General features: G+C 36.8%; 1 protein-coding gene across 7 annotated transcripts in view; it reads right to left on the reverse strand.

The window, feature by feature from the left end:
• Positions 1–17848, reverse strand: part of DMD (dystrophin) — a 2687035-nt gene that overhangs the window by 747535 nt on the left and 1921652 nt on the right. For all 7 annotated transcript variants that reach the window (XM_070291485.1, XM_070291489.1, XM_070291490.1 and 4 more), the window contains exon 49: positions 10119–10220. In XM_070291485.1, coding sequence (XP_070147586.1) covers positions 10119–10220 — 102 coding nt within the window. The remainder of the gene's footprint in view (positions 1–10118; positions 10221–17848) is intronic.

Here is a 17848-nt window from a genome sequence, read left to right on the forward strand (position 1 = left end):
ACCAGTGAATATTATTTCTTTTTATTTATTAAAACATAAGCCTTGAATCCAAAAGCTAACAACAACAACAAAAATGCCTCTGATCAGTGAGGGAAAACTACCATCGAAAGTCATGAAATGTGGAAGATATTTTTCTGTTCTGATATCAGAGCTAAACATTGAGAATTAAATATCATCCAAGGCTGGTGAATTTATATATGTGTGTGTGTGTGTGTGTGTGTGTGTGTGTGTGTGTGTGTTTGGTCTTTTGATTCCCCTGCTAAATTGCAGTGAGTTCACAGGGAAAGAATAATAAGAGGAACTAGAAGTTGTTGATAACAACAACAACAACAAATAGCAATAGATACTAGGGAAGAGACAATAAATGTAAAAGTAGCTATCTGAAAACATCATGATCTTGGATCACTTATTGAAGGGATAAGGGTGCAGCAAATGGTCTTATACATTATATAACCTATAGGAAGTCACCTGTATATGCTGAGAGACAAAGAAGGAGAGAGGAAAAGAGAGAGATTAGAGATGGATTTACATACTGCTGAGATCTGCCCACTCTTACACTCAGCACGCATATGGCCCCATAGTGAGTAGGCGAGGAGAGATGGGAATTTGCTGTTTCTACAGTTGGCTTAGGTTTCACTTTCTTCTCATGGTGTAAGCATCTCACTGCACTGAGTTAGATTTTAAACATTTAAAGTATTTATCTAACAGCCTGCCTCTGAAATAAAATTAACTATTTCATCTGGGTCTCAACTGAAGACGCAGTGATCAGTACTGAACTTCATATTCCATGTGCACAATGAAACTGAGCAGGACACTGTGGGGATCCTGGGCACAAAAACCTTTCTCTGTCCCTTATTTCTTGTTGGTAGGAAATAGGCTTCATTCAGCCTCCATGACTTTCCCTGTGTTCCAAAGGTCAGGTTCAAACAGTTGCTAATCAGGGAAGGAAGGGGATGCAAAGACAAGGGAGGAGCAGTCAAGAAACAGCAGAGCAGCCTTGATGCAGGCTCTTGGTTCCACCTCAAGGGATACACAGAATAATATCTTTGAGCTCTTCTGCAGAACTAAAACCTCCAACAAATTGAAGATGTTAACTACTTGATGAAGCATTCTTCATTCCAGAGACAAGGTCTGATAACCTCAAGACCCACAGAAGCTCATCAGGAGACCCCTGAGGCCAGATGAAAGAAATGCAAGCCTTGTACACACCTTTATCCTTATCAGCAACTCAGCCCTTGAACCATTTCTATAAAACTCCTCACCCAATTCCCCCACATAGGGACACACAGTTTTGCCTGGCAAAGCAATAAAGGTAATCTCTTTTACTTCACCCAAAACTCTGTCTCTGAGATTCAGTTTGGCACCCATGCAGAGAAGCTTTTTCAGCATCAGTAACTGTACAATGAAACAGAACAATAATTGATGCTTATAATGATGACCCTGAAAATTAAGAAAGTTTCAAATTACACTATGTTTTAGTATCCGAAGTCCTGGATTTCAGTCCTAATTCATTACTACTGGTTTTGTGATTACTAGCAAAATCAGTTCTCTTGCCTGGAAAATCCCATGGACGGAGGAGCCTGGTGGGCTGCCGTCTACGGGGTTGCACAGAGTCGGACACGACTGAAGCGACTTAGCAGCAGCAGCAGCAAAATCAGGTAGGTCAGTCAAATTCATCATCCTTGAAACATGTATATAATACTACCACCTAACTCATAGCTTTGTTGGATTAACTAAATGAGAACTTTTATATGAAAAGAATTCTGTGAACTGTAAAGTACTATAAAATTGTTGGTTAGTTATTATGCACTGCTTAATGAAGCAAAACAGAAGATAGTCGATACAAGTTTTCATTAAGATAGTTAAAATGAAAATATTCCAATGCTTAAAAGATTTGGTTTAGGTTATCATGAAAATAACATGTTTATATAATCAATTCTCTTTTATTAACACATAAAACTCTGAATGGTCTATTCATTTATTAGAATGTTATTTTGCCCATTGCTTTTTCCAGATGGGTAAATAAGGCATTTATATGATTTCAGATGTAGAGATTTAAAATATTAAGTAGTAGCCCACAGTGTACCACAAACGTCTGATACCACAAAGAAGCTCAGAAGTGTATGTTAACCAATCTTTCATAAATATTAGCAAATGACATCACATAAAATGGCTGTAGATTTTGATTCAGCTGGTCACAAAAACACTCTTGCCACTTTTCTAGTACCTGTTGTACTTAGAGTTGAAATTGGCTATTTATATATTATGGATAAATATATATTATTTATATATAAATGTATATTATTTATTATATTTAGACTATTGGTATAAATATATTATTAATTAATTAACACATTTATTATAAATATAATAAATACTATATTATATAAAATTTGCATGTTTATATATAATAAATAATATATATTATAATACATATATAATTTTTCATTTGGTTTTGCTTTCCTTTTTTGTTCCCTGGCCTGTACCCTTGTTTTTTATTCTCTCATCTTTTCTATTAGGCTGTAAAGTTCCTTTAGATAGCAAAAAATGTTTGGCTGCAGCAACTAATGGAGCATTCTTCACATAATAGACTTTAAGCCGTACCCATAAAAAAATGTAAAAGGTAATGATTTGCTAATGATGTTAATCTTTAGCCAAATTTAAAGGAATCAAATGCATGTCTAAATTCCAACATCTTTAAATATAAAATCAGTGGGATAATAGTTATCAAGTCCTACTCTTGATTAGGTGTCCCGAGTTTTCAGACTTTGAATGTGCTAAGCAAAACTGCAGATCCCAGGATTTCCTCACAAGAGCTCAAAACTCAACAGTCATAGTAGATTCATGTTTTACCAAAAAGGAGAAACTCTGAGATTATTTTTTTTAAGGGAAAAATAAAATTCATTCTAGGGGGCATTTGTACCTGAGCATTATTCTCCATTGTGTGTGTGTGTGTGTGTGTGTGTGTGTGTGTATGTGTGTGTGTATAATTTCCCTGGAGTTAGTCATTAAATGTTAAGACAATTATATCAAACTGTGAAATTTCTTCTTTATGAAGAGTGAAAATTAATTACAAAAAATTATTTCTGAATATAGTTTTCCTTTTTAAATATAAAATGGAATTTAACTCTGAACTACGTATATTTGGGATATTCAAAATTTTTAAATCTTGTAATTTTCTCTTATGTTAATGTTTGGCATGATATTAATATCTGTTATATAAATGAATCATCTTATGACTTTATATACATAGACATACATGTGAATATTATAACTGAAACATCTATGTTTCCATGTCTGTGTCTATAAATGCAATTAATACAACTGAGGACCAGAGGTGAAATTCAGATCTCTAAAATGCTTGTCCAGTTCCAGGATGAGCTACTGAGTAAGACTAAATTGAGACTCTTCCCCAAAATATTTTCTCACAAAAGAGTCAATTCATATTAGCTTATAATGTCTTTCGTGTTTCAATTGTTTTATTTTGAACAACAAAGTTCCACAGTACCCTGAAATACTCTCAAGAGATATGAATTTGGGATGCATATAGAAGTTATCTGCCAGAATTGGTTAATAAAACAAAAAGGAAGTGAAGAAAATTGATAAACTATTAACAATTATTCCTAGGGTATACCTTTATGTTCACTAGTGGTAAAAGTCATTGTAAGCAAATGTTTTAAAGATAGTTTTAAAAAGCTAAACAATAAGTTATTCTAATGGGGTGATATATAACTCACATCTAAGAACAATGAAAAGATTGTCTCTCCTAATATTTTGGGAATGGGCACTGAAGTTAGGGATAAATATTCCAGCGATAACATTGAGGAAGTGAAAACCAGGCCTTCTGGTAAACGGCAGTTAGCTAGGTATGATGGTCTCAAGTAAACATAAACAGCCACAGAAAATAAACTATACAGAGATATGGACATCCAAAGGCTATGTTTAGGGTAAGACAGAGACAAGGCTACTATGGCACCCCAGAAATGACAAATAGGAGGCAGTGTTACTTTTTCTTAACTCTGCCCTGCTTTAATCCTTTCATCTTCCAGATAAAAACTGTTAAGTACGTTCTTAGCTGTCTCTGGACAGAGAGCTTTGACTGCACCATTTGGGGATTAAAACACTGCCATTGCAAATAACTTCGAAGGAAGACAGTAAGCTCTAGAATTCTGGCATATATGTGTGTGAGCGTATGTGTCTGCGTGTGTGAATGAACTCTTTTCATAAAATACAAATGTGGCAAAAGCAATATTCTTAATTAGTGTGTTATTTTATAAAATGTGAGATTTCAAATATTGGAAGTGCTAATCAATTATGAAATTAAATATAACTAGGCATTTGACAATCTCATTCACATTCCTAAATGATTCTATCAATTGCTCAAAAGTTTATTATAAATTTTATCTTCTCATTGGGAAAGCGGGGTTCTCCTTATAGTCAAGCATAAGTGATTAGCACTGATTCAGTCTCTCATGGTCAAGACTTTTTACTCAGTTGTAAAACTTATTTGCATTAAAAAATGAAATTCTGATACTCATCTATTAATAAATTATAAAATCTCTCTAATATTGTTACTCCCTATAATTCTTCCTTGAACTGTTTCTATTACCATTGACATGGAAATTGTGTTTATCAAGTGAGTCAGTCAAAATGGATCTGTTCATCTGGGGGATAGACTCATATCTGTTATCTTGTTATTGATTCTGATGTTACAGAAAAAATTACATCATATAAATGAGATCATAGTCTGATAGATGATTTATAAAGATCCAAGTACTGTCATAATCACAATATGTAACTGGGCAATATTTTCACCAACAAGACACCACTTGACATTTTATATCGTATATGAATTTTTGGATGAACATCTGTTGTGAGTGATATATTTTGAATTATCAGGCAAAAAAAAAAAATAAACCCAAAGAGTTTTTCAAAATTTCAAATGTTGATGTTGGCAGTAGAACAAACTCAGGAGGTGGGAAAAAACAGCTTAATCTAGTTAATTAACAACAAAACAGCTGGGAAAATGAAACATCCCTGGTTGTGACTGACTATAATTGAAAATGACTAATGATGCTGTCATTCTTCAGCTTATATTGGAGGAAATGATGCCTAGAAGATGATAATTGCCCTCTTGACCATTTGTTTAAAGCAATTATTTTTGTGTTAAAGGTTGGGGTGGAACCCTTTGGCCAAATATAGAAAATTCCTAATACCTCATTTTTTTCTCTTCACATTAAAAAAAAATCAAGAGCAGTAATAAAACATATTATTAGATTCATGTTAAGATTTTTCTGGATAATTTAAAAAGTCAGCGAAGCAAACCAGCTGGTGTGATCTTATCACTTCACCAAGTAACTAAGACATTTTAAATTTCATTAATGTTCTCAGTTCTAATAATGGAAGGTGATATAAGTATTTCAAAATATGTACACACATTTAAAATTTTTTAACAGGAAGAGTGGTATTCCAAAATTAAAGTTAAAGAAAGTGCAAATATAAGAGAATGCCATCCAAATGCTTAAGTTCTAAAGAACTAAAAAAATTTTAAGTCAAATAACAAATGGCTTTTCTTTTCTGTAATAAATATTGTTGCTACTGAGGGAAGTTGTCTTCGTTGCTTTTGAACTGCTAAATTCGGGGCTACTGAGGAACCTACTCGTTACTCTGTGAAAATGGAACATATTAAAATGATTCCACCAACAACATTACCATAAAATATTATTACCAAAAGTATAGCTTAAGCAAAATATTCAACAATTTATCGAACTTATCCAAGCAATCTTCAACAGCTTCTGAAGTTAAGATAAAGGAACAAGGTACAAATCAAATGAAATAAAAGTGTGTGTGTGTGTGTGTGTGTGTGTGTGTGTGTGTGTCTGTAGGGGAGAGAGAGACAGAGGAGATAGAAAGCAAAACAAAGATGCTTACTTCTTCAATTATCTTATTTTAAGATTTTCCCAGTAAATTTGCATCACAGATCTAGTGTTACATTTATATCATTAGTAGAACTGTCTCCTAATATATGTTTGATCTTTAAGAGGAAGTTCTCAAAGAAAATAAGAAGTTGATCAGTTATGGATGACAGAAAAACAAACTAAAATTTTACCATCTTTGAAAATTAAGGAAACCCTAGAGAAGGTGATGAAATGAAGGGTATATATATATATATATAAACTGAACAGGGATGAGCCAAGCTCTTAAAGAGGACTCAGCTTGGGAGGTTAGCGTAGGAGGTAAGCAGACAGCCTGTCTGATGTAGAATGTAGAGGTGCCAACAGACAGCCAATTTTCTAAGAAACAGAACCATTCTCTGCTGTGTCCTTAATTAGAATGTCTGAAACTGGTGGATATACTAATTATCCATTTAAATACTGGATCTTATATACACACCATGAGGGATTTTCATTTTCCTTTGAAAGACTATCACCATCTTCTTTATAATTGTTACATTTTCCAAATGTACCTCCTCCCCAAAACAAAAACCAAACTTTTCTCATGGAAATGTATTGCAGGCTACTTGTACCCTTTCTTCTTCTATTAAAGGGTGAAAAACCTGAAAGTTAAGGAGGAAAGGCATTCAGTTCAGTTCAGTTCAGTTCAGTTCATTTCAGTTGCTCAGTCGTGTCCGACTCTTTACGACCCCATGAATCGCAGCATGCCAGGCCTCCCTGTCCATCACCAACTCCCAGAGTTCACTCAGACTCACGCCCATCGAGTCCGTGATGCCATCCAGCCATCTCATCCTCTGTCGTCCCCTTCTCCTCCTGCCCCCAATCCCTCCCAGCATCAGAGTCTTTTCCAATGAGTCAACTCTTCCCATGAAGTGGCCAAAGTATTGGAGTTTCAGCTTTAGCATCAGTCCTTCCAAAGAATACCCAAGACTGATCTCCTTCAGAATGGACTGGTTGGATCTCCTTGCAGTCCGAGGTACTCTCAAGAGCAGTCCAAGGGACTCTCAAGAGTCTTCAACACTACAGTTCAAAAGCATCAATTCTTTGGTGCTCAGCTTTCTTCACAGTCCAACTCTCACATCCATACATGACCACTGGAAAAACCATAGCCTTGACTAGATGGACCTTTGTTGGCAAAGTAATGTCTCTGCTTTTCAATATGCTATCTAGGTTGGTCATAACTTTTCTTCCAAGGAGTAAGCGTCTTTTAATTCCATGGCTGCAATCACCATCTGCAGTGATTTTGGAGCCCAAAAAGATAAAGTCTGACACTGTTTCCCCATCTGTTTTCCATGAAGTGATGGGACCAGATGCCATGATCTTAGTTTTCTGAATGTTGAGCTTTAAGCCAACTTTCTCACTCTCCTCTTTCACTTTCATCAAGAGGCTTTTGAGTTCCTCTTCACTTTCTGCCATAAGGGTGGCGTCATCTGCATATCTGAGGTTATTGAGATTTCTCCCAGCAATCTTGATTCCAGCTTGTGCTTCCTCCAGCCCAGCATTTCTCATGATGTACTCCGCATAGAAGTTAAATAAGCAGGGTGACAATATACAGCCTTAATGTACTCCTTTTCCTATTTGGAACCAATCTGTTGTTCCATGTCCAGTTCTAACTGTTGCTTCCTGACCTGCATATAGGTTTCTCAAGAGGCAGGTCAGGTGGTCTGGTATTCCCATCTCTTTAAGAATTTTCCACATTTTTTTGTGATCCACACAGTCAAAGGCTTTGGCATAGTCAATTAGGAATAGTAAAATTAAAAAAAATTGATATATGAAGTCAAAGTTAAATGCACGGTTGATTTGTGTACTATCAGAGCAATGGCTCACTCTTTAGAAAAATCATCCCTAATCTTTAAAAAGAAGTTTTTGATCCATGCAGAGATTTAAACAGTTCCCCCAGCTTGGTACCTTGTATTGCTAGGTTCCAGGTTTTGAAGGATGAGGTAGTTTTTTGTTTGTTTGTGATTTTTTGTCTTCATTTTTCTTTTTTGTCAGCTTTAGATAGCATCCTTTAATATTTTATTACACAAGAGGAAGCCACTCTATATCCTAGCTTCTTTCCCTTTTCCTCTTCCAACATTTGTCAGCTTTCAGAGTGCTTTTTTCCTTAATGATGAGGTAGTTTCTGAGCCTCTAGTGTTTCAGGCAACCAGATGCCCCAGCTAATCTTCAAGAATTTCCAAGGTCATGCATGGTCCTTACCAAAAGCTGCACATGAATATTCTATTTCTCCTCACTCCTGATCTCCCAAATCAATTTTGCCCTTTGGTCACTATGAACCTGATATGGTGATTCCTCTCCCAACTTGAGGGGTAAATGGCAGAGCAGGGATGAGTTTCCATTTAAGCTGTGCTGCTCTGCCACGAACTGATTTAAAAGGACATGGTGAAGGAAGGGAAAAGAAAAGAAAGAAGAGGGCTGACTCTACACAACGGTTTCCAAGGATGTGAAAGTCAAGGAAGTTACCACCCCCCTGCTCTCTCATTTCAGGAAGGTAATCTCCCTCTTCTGTCACTAATGCTGCAGTAGAAATTAGAGACCCCAAGAGGTGGCAGATCCCAGTTCTGAACTCACAGTGGCCCAGAATTTGAGGATATGACCGATTAGCATCAAGGTTTGGATGGTGTACATACAATGAATACACATTTCCTCATTGACTTTCAGTGAAGGCTCTGCTTCTTTTTTTGCATAGGCTCAAAAGCAAAAGCCAACTGTAAGGCATATTTGTAATCTGTAGCAATTATGTCAAACCCTGCATAAACTCTTTGAGTAGGTAGAGCAGATCTACAAAATGGTCCATTTGTCCATCTCATTGCCTGCTATGAAAGTCACTGTGTTAATCAAGAAAGGTAGCTGCTTGGGACTGGCTTTCTCTAGTGCATCAAAAGAAACCCTGAAACTTGCTACTTTCAGGACCTTTTCTAGCTCTCCAGTCTAAAAACTGTACATGTTGTTACTTTATGAAATTGATCATTCCAGGCCTGGACTGGATGCAAATTACTTTGGGAGGATGTTAGGAGTGGGGACAATATATTCCTGTATAAATGTCTATGGATATCTACTGCAGAAATCTGGGCCTTTCAGCACCTGCTGTTTGGATATTACATTTAGCCCAAACCTTTTAATTTACCTAAGAAAAACCCTCTTGTAAACTGTAAGGAAAACAAACAATTTTCTAGAAATGAAGCTTGGGCCAAGCATAAGCAGTGACCTTGGAGACAGAGTGTAAGTCATGGTAATGTTATTTGCAAGGACAAACTAGTTCTGTATAATGAGGTTATTGACCTGCACTGTTTTAGAGCAGTTTTAAACATGAGGGTGAGGCTCACTAAATCTCAGCCTGCAACATTAGCTAGAGAAGCCAGGACCGATCAATAAACAGTCACCATTACAGGCTCTCAGGAACCTTCATCATAATGGGGGCCATTATAATTTTGATCAGGTACAGAAAATAAGGTAACCTATACCTAACTTCTATTTATCACTTGGACTCTCATTTGCAAATGAAAGCCATTGATTACCTATTTTTCGAGAACAGAACTGGTTTTCCATTTCTCTCCTCATGTAATAGCCTGTGAATAAATGTGTCCCAGACTTCAAAATGCACATGAGGAAAGGAAAGAAGTAGAAACCTTTCTCTCAGCCCAGCTTTTTTTTTTTTAATCAGAGAGAAGCAATTACATGACATTTCACTAAAAATTCTTGACCCAATAAAGTACTGATGCCCAAATGCTGATTTTCCTCTCTCATAAGAAAGAGCAACAGAGAAAAGAAAGGTCATGGACCATATTGTGATTCTTTACAGCTGCTGGAGATAGACAGCATGATACAGTAGCTTGATCTGAATGAAGCCAAACAATATGAAAAGCATCAAGCCTGGCAAGCAATGCAATAAAGCCTCAAAGAATTTAATCTACCTTGAAGGTGGGACTACTTTTTGTATTGATGGCAGCGCACCAGGACAGAAATGAGTCCTTTAATGCAATGACTCGTTAATAGCCTTAAGATCACAATATATAAATAGGATATGTTGATCAAAAAGACAGCTCTGCCTCTCCTATTGCAGATGGCCAATATTTCTTTACAAGTTATTTCATCGATTATAAATAGGGGAAGCATAACCCATTATGAGGTAATGGATATTGCTAGAGGTTGCTTCATTACCTTCACTGGCTCAGTGGCTGGTTTTTCCTTGTACAAATGCTGCCCTTTAGACAAAATCCCTTCCACATCCGGCTGTTTAGCTTGAACTGCTACTTCAGTTTCCTGGGGAAAAAGAGCACATACAGTGCAGATTAACTTCAGAGTTAGCAATAAAATTACTAAATTTAAATATACCCTTGGAGATGCCACATGTATTGCAGATCAATTTCTGTGCAGTACAGAGGGGCACAAAGTAGTTTTCAGTGCAGAGAAAAGAAATAGAGGTCTTTGTGTCATATACAAAAGTTTAAAAAAAATTATCCCCAATTTACTTGAATTGTCATAATACTATTATGTAGAAACAGAGAAGATACTTGCTATTTTTCAGAAAAGGTAAAATGCAGTTATAAGAAGTATGATCTATGCATGTGGTCAATATGGATAAATATGATAGTTAACTCTAATAATCTCAGTAACCCTAATGTCCATTTTACCACACACACTTCTTATTTTGGCTCTGAATCCCAAATTTTGTTTCAAGGTATTTAGAAACCAAAGAAATCTTTCCACATCACTGTCAAAATGACTAACTTTCTTTCCAAAGAGTAAACACTTAAAGCACAGGATCAAGGCTGATTAATTATTAAGCAGTCAAATCAAATAGACCTTTTGGGGAATGATTCAGTTATCTTTAAAAATCTGCTTTCCTTAGTCTGGAGAGGACTGAAGCCTGATCATATGACCAAAAAACAATACCAAACAAAACATAACACAACAAAAGAAAAAAACACACCCTCTTTAGATACATGAACATAAAGTTTTTTGCCACTGGCTGCTCTCTAGCTCTCCCGAAAATAGAACCAAAGACATGTGCATAAATTGAAGCTGAAGGAAGTGAAGTTAAATATTACAGAAGACTTTCTGGATGGAACACTTGTTAAACAGTAGGATGGAGTATCGATTAATCAATGTCAGGCGTCAGTCAGGGCCTGGGCAATCTTCCCCAGATAGCAATTCCTGATTAACCTGTATCCTCTTCCTCCCTCTCCTACCCTGTAGCCTCCCACCACTGCGGTGTGTATGTGTCTTCATGCCACTGTTTCCTTTCTCCACTGTGTTTGTCCCTGCTCTCTCTCAGCTCATCCAAGCAGGGTGTCCTCTGAACCAAAATTACTATAATCTTATAGGGCACAGTAGTGTTTCTTATAACTTGTGGGTGCTCATCACATGCTCCTGAGAAGGATTATTTCTTCAGTTCTTATAATAAATAGCAGTGGGAGGTAGCCACTTGGTGAAAAGAGTCCACAATGTTAACTCTATGTGTTACATGGGTATGTGTGCAACACACAGACACACACCCACACGTCCTTTAGAGACAATAATTATGGAAGAAACAAACCTAAAATTATAAGTATTAACTCACTCTCTATGATAAAAAGTTCTAAATGTGATTTTTTTTTTAAAAAGCAAAAGTGTAGCAAGTTCAAAATCGGAGTGTACTTGGTGAGGGTTGGATCTTTCCTTCTTCCCTTAGAATGATTTACAAGGGCACCTAGTTCAAATTCTATACCTTCAGACAATGAGCACAAATAGTCAACAATTTTACTACTGTTTCATGGATGCAGCAAATGATTAGCACTAACAGGTTCCTCTCCCTGCTGCCCTGAGTGGCACACAGATTTTTCCAACCAGGGATTGAACCATTGAACAGGTGACCTCTGCTGTGGAAACCTGAAGTCTTCACCACTGGACCACAGGGGAAGCTCTCCCTGTACTCAGTCTTCAACTGAAAATAAATAATTCCAAAGATCACAAATAATTGATGCCACTCTTTAGGAGGCACTGGTAAACAACCATGGCTAAAAGACTGCACTTGCTATGACAAGGAATTCCCTCAGGAAATAAACACACAAATTTTAATTCATAAAATCTTCACTGGCAAATGAACAGAAAGAGTAGCAAGGCTGACATGAAGGCAGTCCAGATATTACTAAGTTATTACAAGTTCTAAGGAGGTGCTTATTAGATGGGCTATGGGATGCCATGTGAAATGTTTATGTTTTGCACTTATTAAAGAAAGCAAAATATTTCCTTTTCAGGCCACTGAATTCACCCTAGATTTAGTTCTCTGATGAATGAGCCTTGCAAAGTCACATCATTTCCATTAATTATTTTTTTTTTTAATTTCTGGCCACACCACGTGCAAGCAGTATCTTCCCTGATCAGGGCTAGAACTCCAGTTCCCTGTACTGGAAGTACAGAGTCTTAACTACTGGTGGTAGTGGTGGTTTAGTCACTGAGTTGTGTCCAGCTCTTTTCAAGCCCGTGGACAATAGGCCACCAGGCTCCTTTGTCCATGGGATTCTCCAGGCAAGAATACTGGAGTGGGTTGCCATTTCCTCCTCCAGGGGATCTTCCTGAGCCAGGGACTGAACCCTCATCTCCTCTGTCTCCTGCTTGGCAGGCAGATGTTTTACCACTGAGCCACCTGGGAAGCCTTCCTTAACCACTGGACCACCAGGGAAGTCCACATCATTTCCATTTATAGAAATATTTCCTAGTACCATGTCCTTCCATCAACACTATTGCCATCTCTTCATCCTTTAATGAAAAAATGGAGAGTTTAAGTACCTGGATGAGATTTATACTTGGTCCAACAGAAAAGAGCAATGGGTAAGAGAAATCATATTCAGCTCTTAATTCTTTGTGAGTACTTCCCCTTTATGATTTTTTGGAGAACTAGGATCTGATTATGCATACCTTTGATAAATCACTTTAGAAAGGCCATTTTGAGGATAACTTTCTACAATTTACCTTACTACATTTATTTGCAATGTGAATTTATTATTGAGGGTCAAATATTATTGCTTAAGGGTTAACTGTAGTAAATCTGATTGAATTCCTTTCATATGTTCCTTAGTATAGTTTTCTTGCTGCTGCTAAGTCGCTTCAGTCGTGTCCAACTCTGTGTGACCCTAGAAAAGGCAGCCCACCAGGCTCCCCTGTCCCTGGGATTCTCCAAGCGAGAACACTGGAGTAGGTTGCCATTTCCTTCTCCAATACATGAAGTGAAAAGTGAAAGTGAACTCGCTTAGTCGTGTCTGACTTTTAGTGACCCCATGGACTGCAGCCCACCAGGCTCCTCCGTCCATGGGAGTCTCCGGGCAAAAGTACTGGAGTGAGGTGCCATTGCCTTCTCCATAGTTTTCTTAAGCTCATGTAAAAAAATACACTATGAGAAGCTGATCATCAAGCTGAAAAATTAAAAAAAAATTGATATCCCTTCATGCAATTAAGTGAATTCCCTGCTGGCTCAGATGGTAAAATGTCTGTCTACAATGCAGGAAATCTGGGTTCAATCCCTGTGTCAGGAAGATCCGCTGGTGAAGGAAATGGCAATCCACTCCAGTACTATTGCCTGGAAAATCCCATGGACAGAGGAGCCTGGTAGGCTACAGTCCATGGGGTTGCAAAGAGTTGGACATGACTGAGCAACTTCACTTATTCACATGCAATTAAGATTTGACATGGAAAAATTTAAAAGCAAACAAACAAATACCAGCCAAATCACATGACAATGCAAAGATAAGAAAAAGCTGCTGAAATCATTAACTGTGCTGAAAATATCAACAAACTGCTACAGTGATATTAAGTGATTCCTATCAAGTGATATAATAATATTAACAAAACAGAGTTTCTGAAACTCTACCGTGTGTCTGGACTTTCCTGATTGCTCAGATAGCAAAGAATGTCTACAATGCAGGAGACCTAGGTTTGATTCCTGTGTCAAGAAGATCCCTTGGAGAATGGAATGGCCACCCACTCCAGTATTCTTGCCTGGAAAATTCCATGGACTGAGGAGTGTGGCGGGCTACAGTCCATAGGGTTGCAAAGAGTGGGACACAATTGACTGACTAACACTTTCACTTTACCATGTGTCAAACACTTTATTTTTTGTACATCTGTTCTCGTACTTACACTCCTACATAAAGGGTATTATCTGATTTTGCAGATGATGAAACCAAGAGAGAGTAGGTCAATTTTTCAAGGCCGTATAGCTTGCAAATGGCAGAGATGATATTATTAACAGAAAGGGTGTGTCACTAAACCTCCAATTCATCCTACTTTGTTGAGTAGAGCATGTGTGTGTGTGTTCTGTGTGTGTGTGTGTGTGTGAACACACATACATATGCTAAAACTGGCAGTCATGCTTCTTACTATAATGTTCATTTTTTTTCTCCTCTTCTTTAACTCCAGTGCATTCTATAGTATCATTCCAATGGGTAAATGAGAGAAAACCCTGTCTTTTCCCACAAAAAATAAATTCTTATATAGCCTTTAAAAAATTCCAAGAATGTCTCTTTGTGGGTTTATGATTGTCAAAGTGATGATATCCAGGTCAGAGAATTGGTTTAAGTAAATCTTTTATCTCCCCAATGACCTCACATCTTTATATGATTTAAGATAAAGTGAAGAAGTTCACCACTAAAATGGAAACATGGCTAATTATAGTGGCCACTTTTTTCTAAGTACAAAGTGTTAAACTTCAAAGAAAATTCAGACAAGAATGTCTTCATGGGATTTCAACCAAAAAACTTACTTCTAATAACAGAACATTTCCATTTAAGTTTTTTCTCTGCCTTACTTTTAATATATCCTCTGTAATATAAGATTGTACACCAGGAGTTAAGACCCTTATGATATAACTAGAGTTTTTTTTTTTTAATCATTGTACTGACAGTTCACTACAATCTCATGCATAATTTTAGGTATGTAATTTTTGTTGAATAGGTAATAGGAACAACCATTAATACTTACTAGGAAAATACTGTACTGTATTTAAAAAAAAATTCTGCCTTGATAGGTATTCAAAATGGATTAACTCTCTAAGCACCTTCAGTTTTATTTCTTTTTATTTTATTTATTTATTTTTACTTTATTTTACTTTACAATACTGTATTGGTTTTGCCATACATTGACATGAATCCACCAAGGGTAGTTTTATTTCTTTTTAGACAGCATTACTTATACTGCTGGTATTGTTGGTCCTGACAAGCAGCGAAGCAATGGTTAGTGATTAAAAAAAGATTGAACAGTACCTTTGGGGATGAAAGTAGCAACTCACATGCAAACTAATGTACCCTCATATTTTTAAAAAATTATTCATTGACTATTATATTTCTAATTCAATATTAAACTGATTGTATGCACACATTTCTTTTTAAACTAGAAATTTGGTACTGCTAAGGAGATATGTATTTTGCCTTGTTTTCCTTAGTTATTTTGAATTTCTTTATATTTCTATCATTTTACTTATTGTTAACCTTACAGTGTATCTATCTATATATATATGCACACATATATATGTGTGTATGTGTGCATGTAAGTCACTTCAGTCGTGTCTGACTCTTTGTGACCCCATAGACTGTAGCCTGCCAGGCTCCTTTGTCCATGGGATTCTCCAGGCAAGAACATTGGAGTGGGTTGTCATTTTCTTCTCCAGGGGATTTAACCTGCATCTCCTGTGTCTCCTTCATTGCAGGCAGATTCTTTACCATCTTCACAAAGTAAAAAGAATATCAACAGCCTTTTCACATATGTTCCAACATTCATTTGTTCATTTCCCAAACATTTAGTTAATGTTTACTATATTTCAAAGTCTTGGCTAGGAACTGGGAATAATATGTGGCAGAAGGATACACACAATCATATATTAAACTTGGACTGCAACAGGTGTAATGACTAGCAATGTTCAATGTACAATGGGGCATGGAGGAGCAACGATCAGGTCTGTGTTTGAGGGACAAAAAGAGAGTAGGGGCAGGCCTTATTGGAGAAGAAAGGTTTGAGCAAAAACTTGGGACATAGACAGCTCAGGTGTCTGGTTGACAAAGGAATGGATGATGGAAAGTAGTCAAGAGAGAATCTGGTGTATGCAAAGACTGGAAACAGAGGCAGCATGGAGATCCCACGTGAGGAAATGGGAGGAAATGATGCAGAAGCAAGAACCAAAGGAAAGAAGGAATCTTTACATCATCCTCAAGACCTTAGTGGAAAAACCACAAAAAAGTTTTTAAACAGGGGAATTACACTTGACTTCTAATTGATATTCTAAAAATGAATATATATGAATCTCTGAATAGGAAAGCAGACAGATCTATCTGTCTAACATCCATCTAATGTACAGTTTTCCACTCAAGCTGTCTGAATAAGATACATATACTGCTACTGAAAACAGAAAATATATAAAGATGACAAGTATATTCTTTAGCAAACCTAAGTACTTTTTCACTTAATTTCCTTATTTATAAAGAGTATTTCCTGCCATTTGACTGTTTTGTCAACCATCACAATCAATGGTTTTCCTATCAAGTCTAAGATATCATGGATAGAAGATCACTATTATGTCATGAATTGCTAAGAAAGTTTAAAAAAATTAACTTTGGAGGCACTATTGTGGCAAATACTTCAATTTCAGAGACGTTGAGATATTAAAAAAAAGATTTTGGAATCAATTCTAAGATGTTTGTGAAAATTATGAATGGCTTATTAGTTCATTATTATTCACTGACTGTGTGAAAATATCTGTCCTGTGGGTGAATATACTCTCTTCCCCACTGACTTTGGACTTCACCATGTGTCTCAGTTAGATTAATGGACTGTGGGCAGACATGACTGCATGACAGCTTTGAGCTGGGTCTTTAAAGGCAATTCAGGATTTGTTAGTACCTCCAGTTCCTGTCTTTTACCATAAGAGAATAATGTATCATAAAGGAGCTGCTCTTTCAGCCTGGGTTCTGGATGAGAAGACATTTGGAGCAGATTCACAATCTAGGATGAGAAAATCTCATCTTGACCCATAGTGTGGAGTTGTGTCTTCTGCCACTGATCTGCAGACACATGAACGGTTAATCAATGTCTATTGTTATAAGTCACTGGAATTGGGGGGTCATTTGTTCCTGCAGCAAGAGCTGACAATTACAATATTATAATGAAACAAACAAACATACAGCTTTGTGGGAAGGAAAAAAAAAACAAAACAAAAACAAAGTAAGCCTTTAAAATAAATGTGCCCTAGTCATGTATATTGACTGCACCATCTCTCATTCCACATACAAACTGTTTGCTAAAAAGGGTGGCAAGAAACGAAAAATGAAATGGAATCAATATTGTGTTAGAGCCTGACTTCTCTGGCCTAGATTGTCAGGCAGAGTCTGACAAATGAAGGCTGATGGATGGAAAAACATAACATTGTGCTGTTGAGTTTCTTTCACTTTCCCTTCATGCTGGGTGACTGTTCTTTTATTTATCTACAATTAGGATTGCTAGACCACAGCAACACAGTTCTCCTTCACTGTAACTGCAGCCTATCAAGTACGTGCCAAGCTGATTGACAAAGAATGACAGCTTCTCTCTCTCCATTCCGAGCTAATTAAGGGCAGCCCACCAAAGGGAGGCTTTCTTCTGATTTAGAGATTTATAGATTTCAAAAATAATCTGTCCAAATATACAAAATATAACGCTGTATTGATTTTTTAAAGTGGCAAGTGTTAGGAAGCCAAGAAGAGAGAATCTATTAAGGGACATAGGCTATTCAAGGCCAACCAAAGAGTACACATAGGTACAACCATCAAATAATGAGACTGATAACCAGAAGCTACTCTTAGAAGCCCTCCATTCATAATGATAGGATTTCAAAGTCCTTTGGGCGGTAGAATGCCTTTGGCAAATGAAATCTTACCCAACTCTCC

This window comes from Ovis canadensis, chromosome X (genome assembly GCF_042477335.2).
Source record: "Ovis canadensis isolate MfBH-ARS-UI-01 breed Bighorn chromosome X, ARS-UI_OviCan_v2, whole genome shotgun sequence".
Classification (NCBI taxonomy): Eukaryota; Metazoa; Chordata; class Mammalia; order Artiodactyla; family Bovidae; genus Ovis; species Ovis canadensis.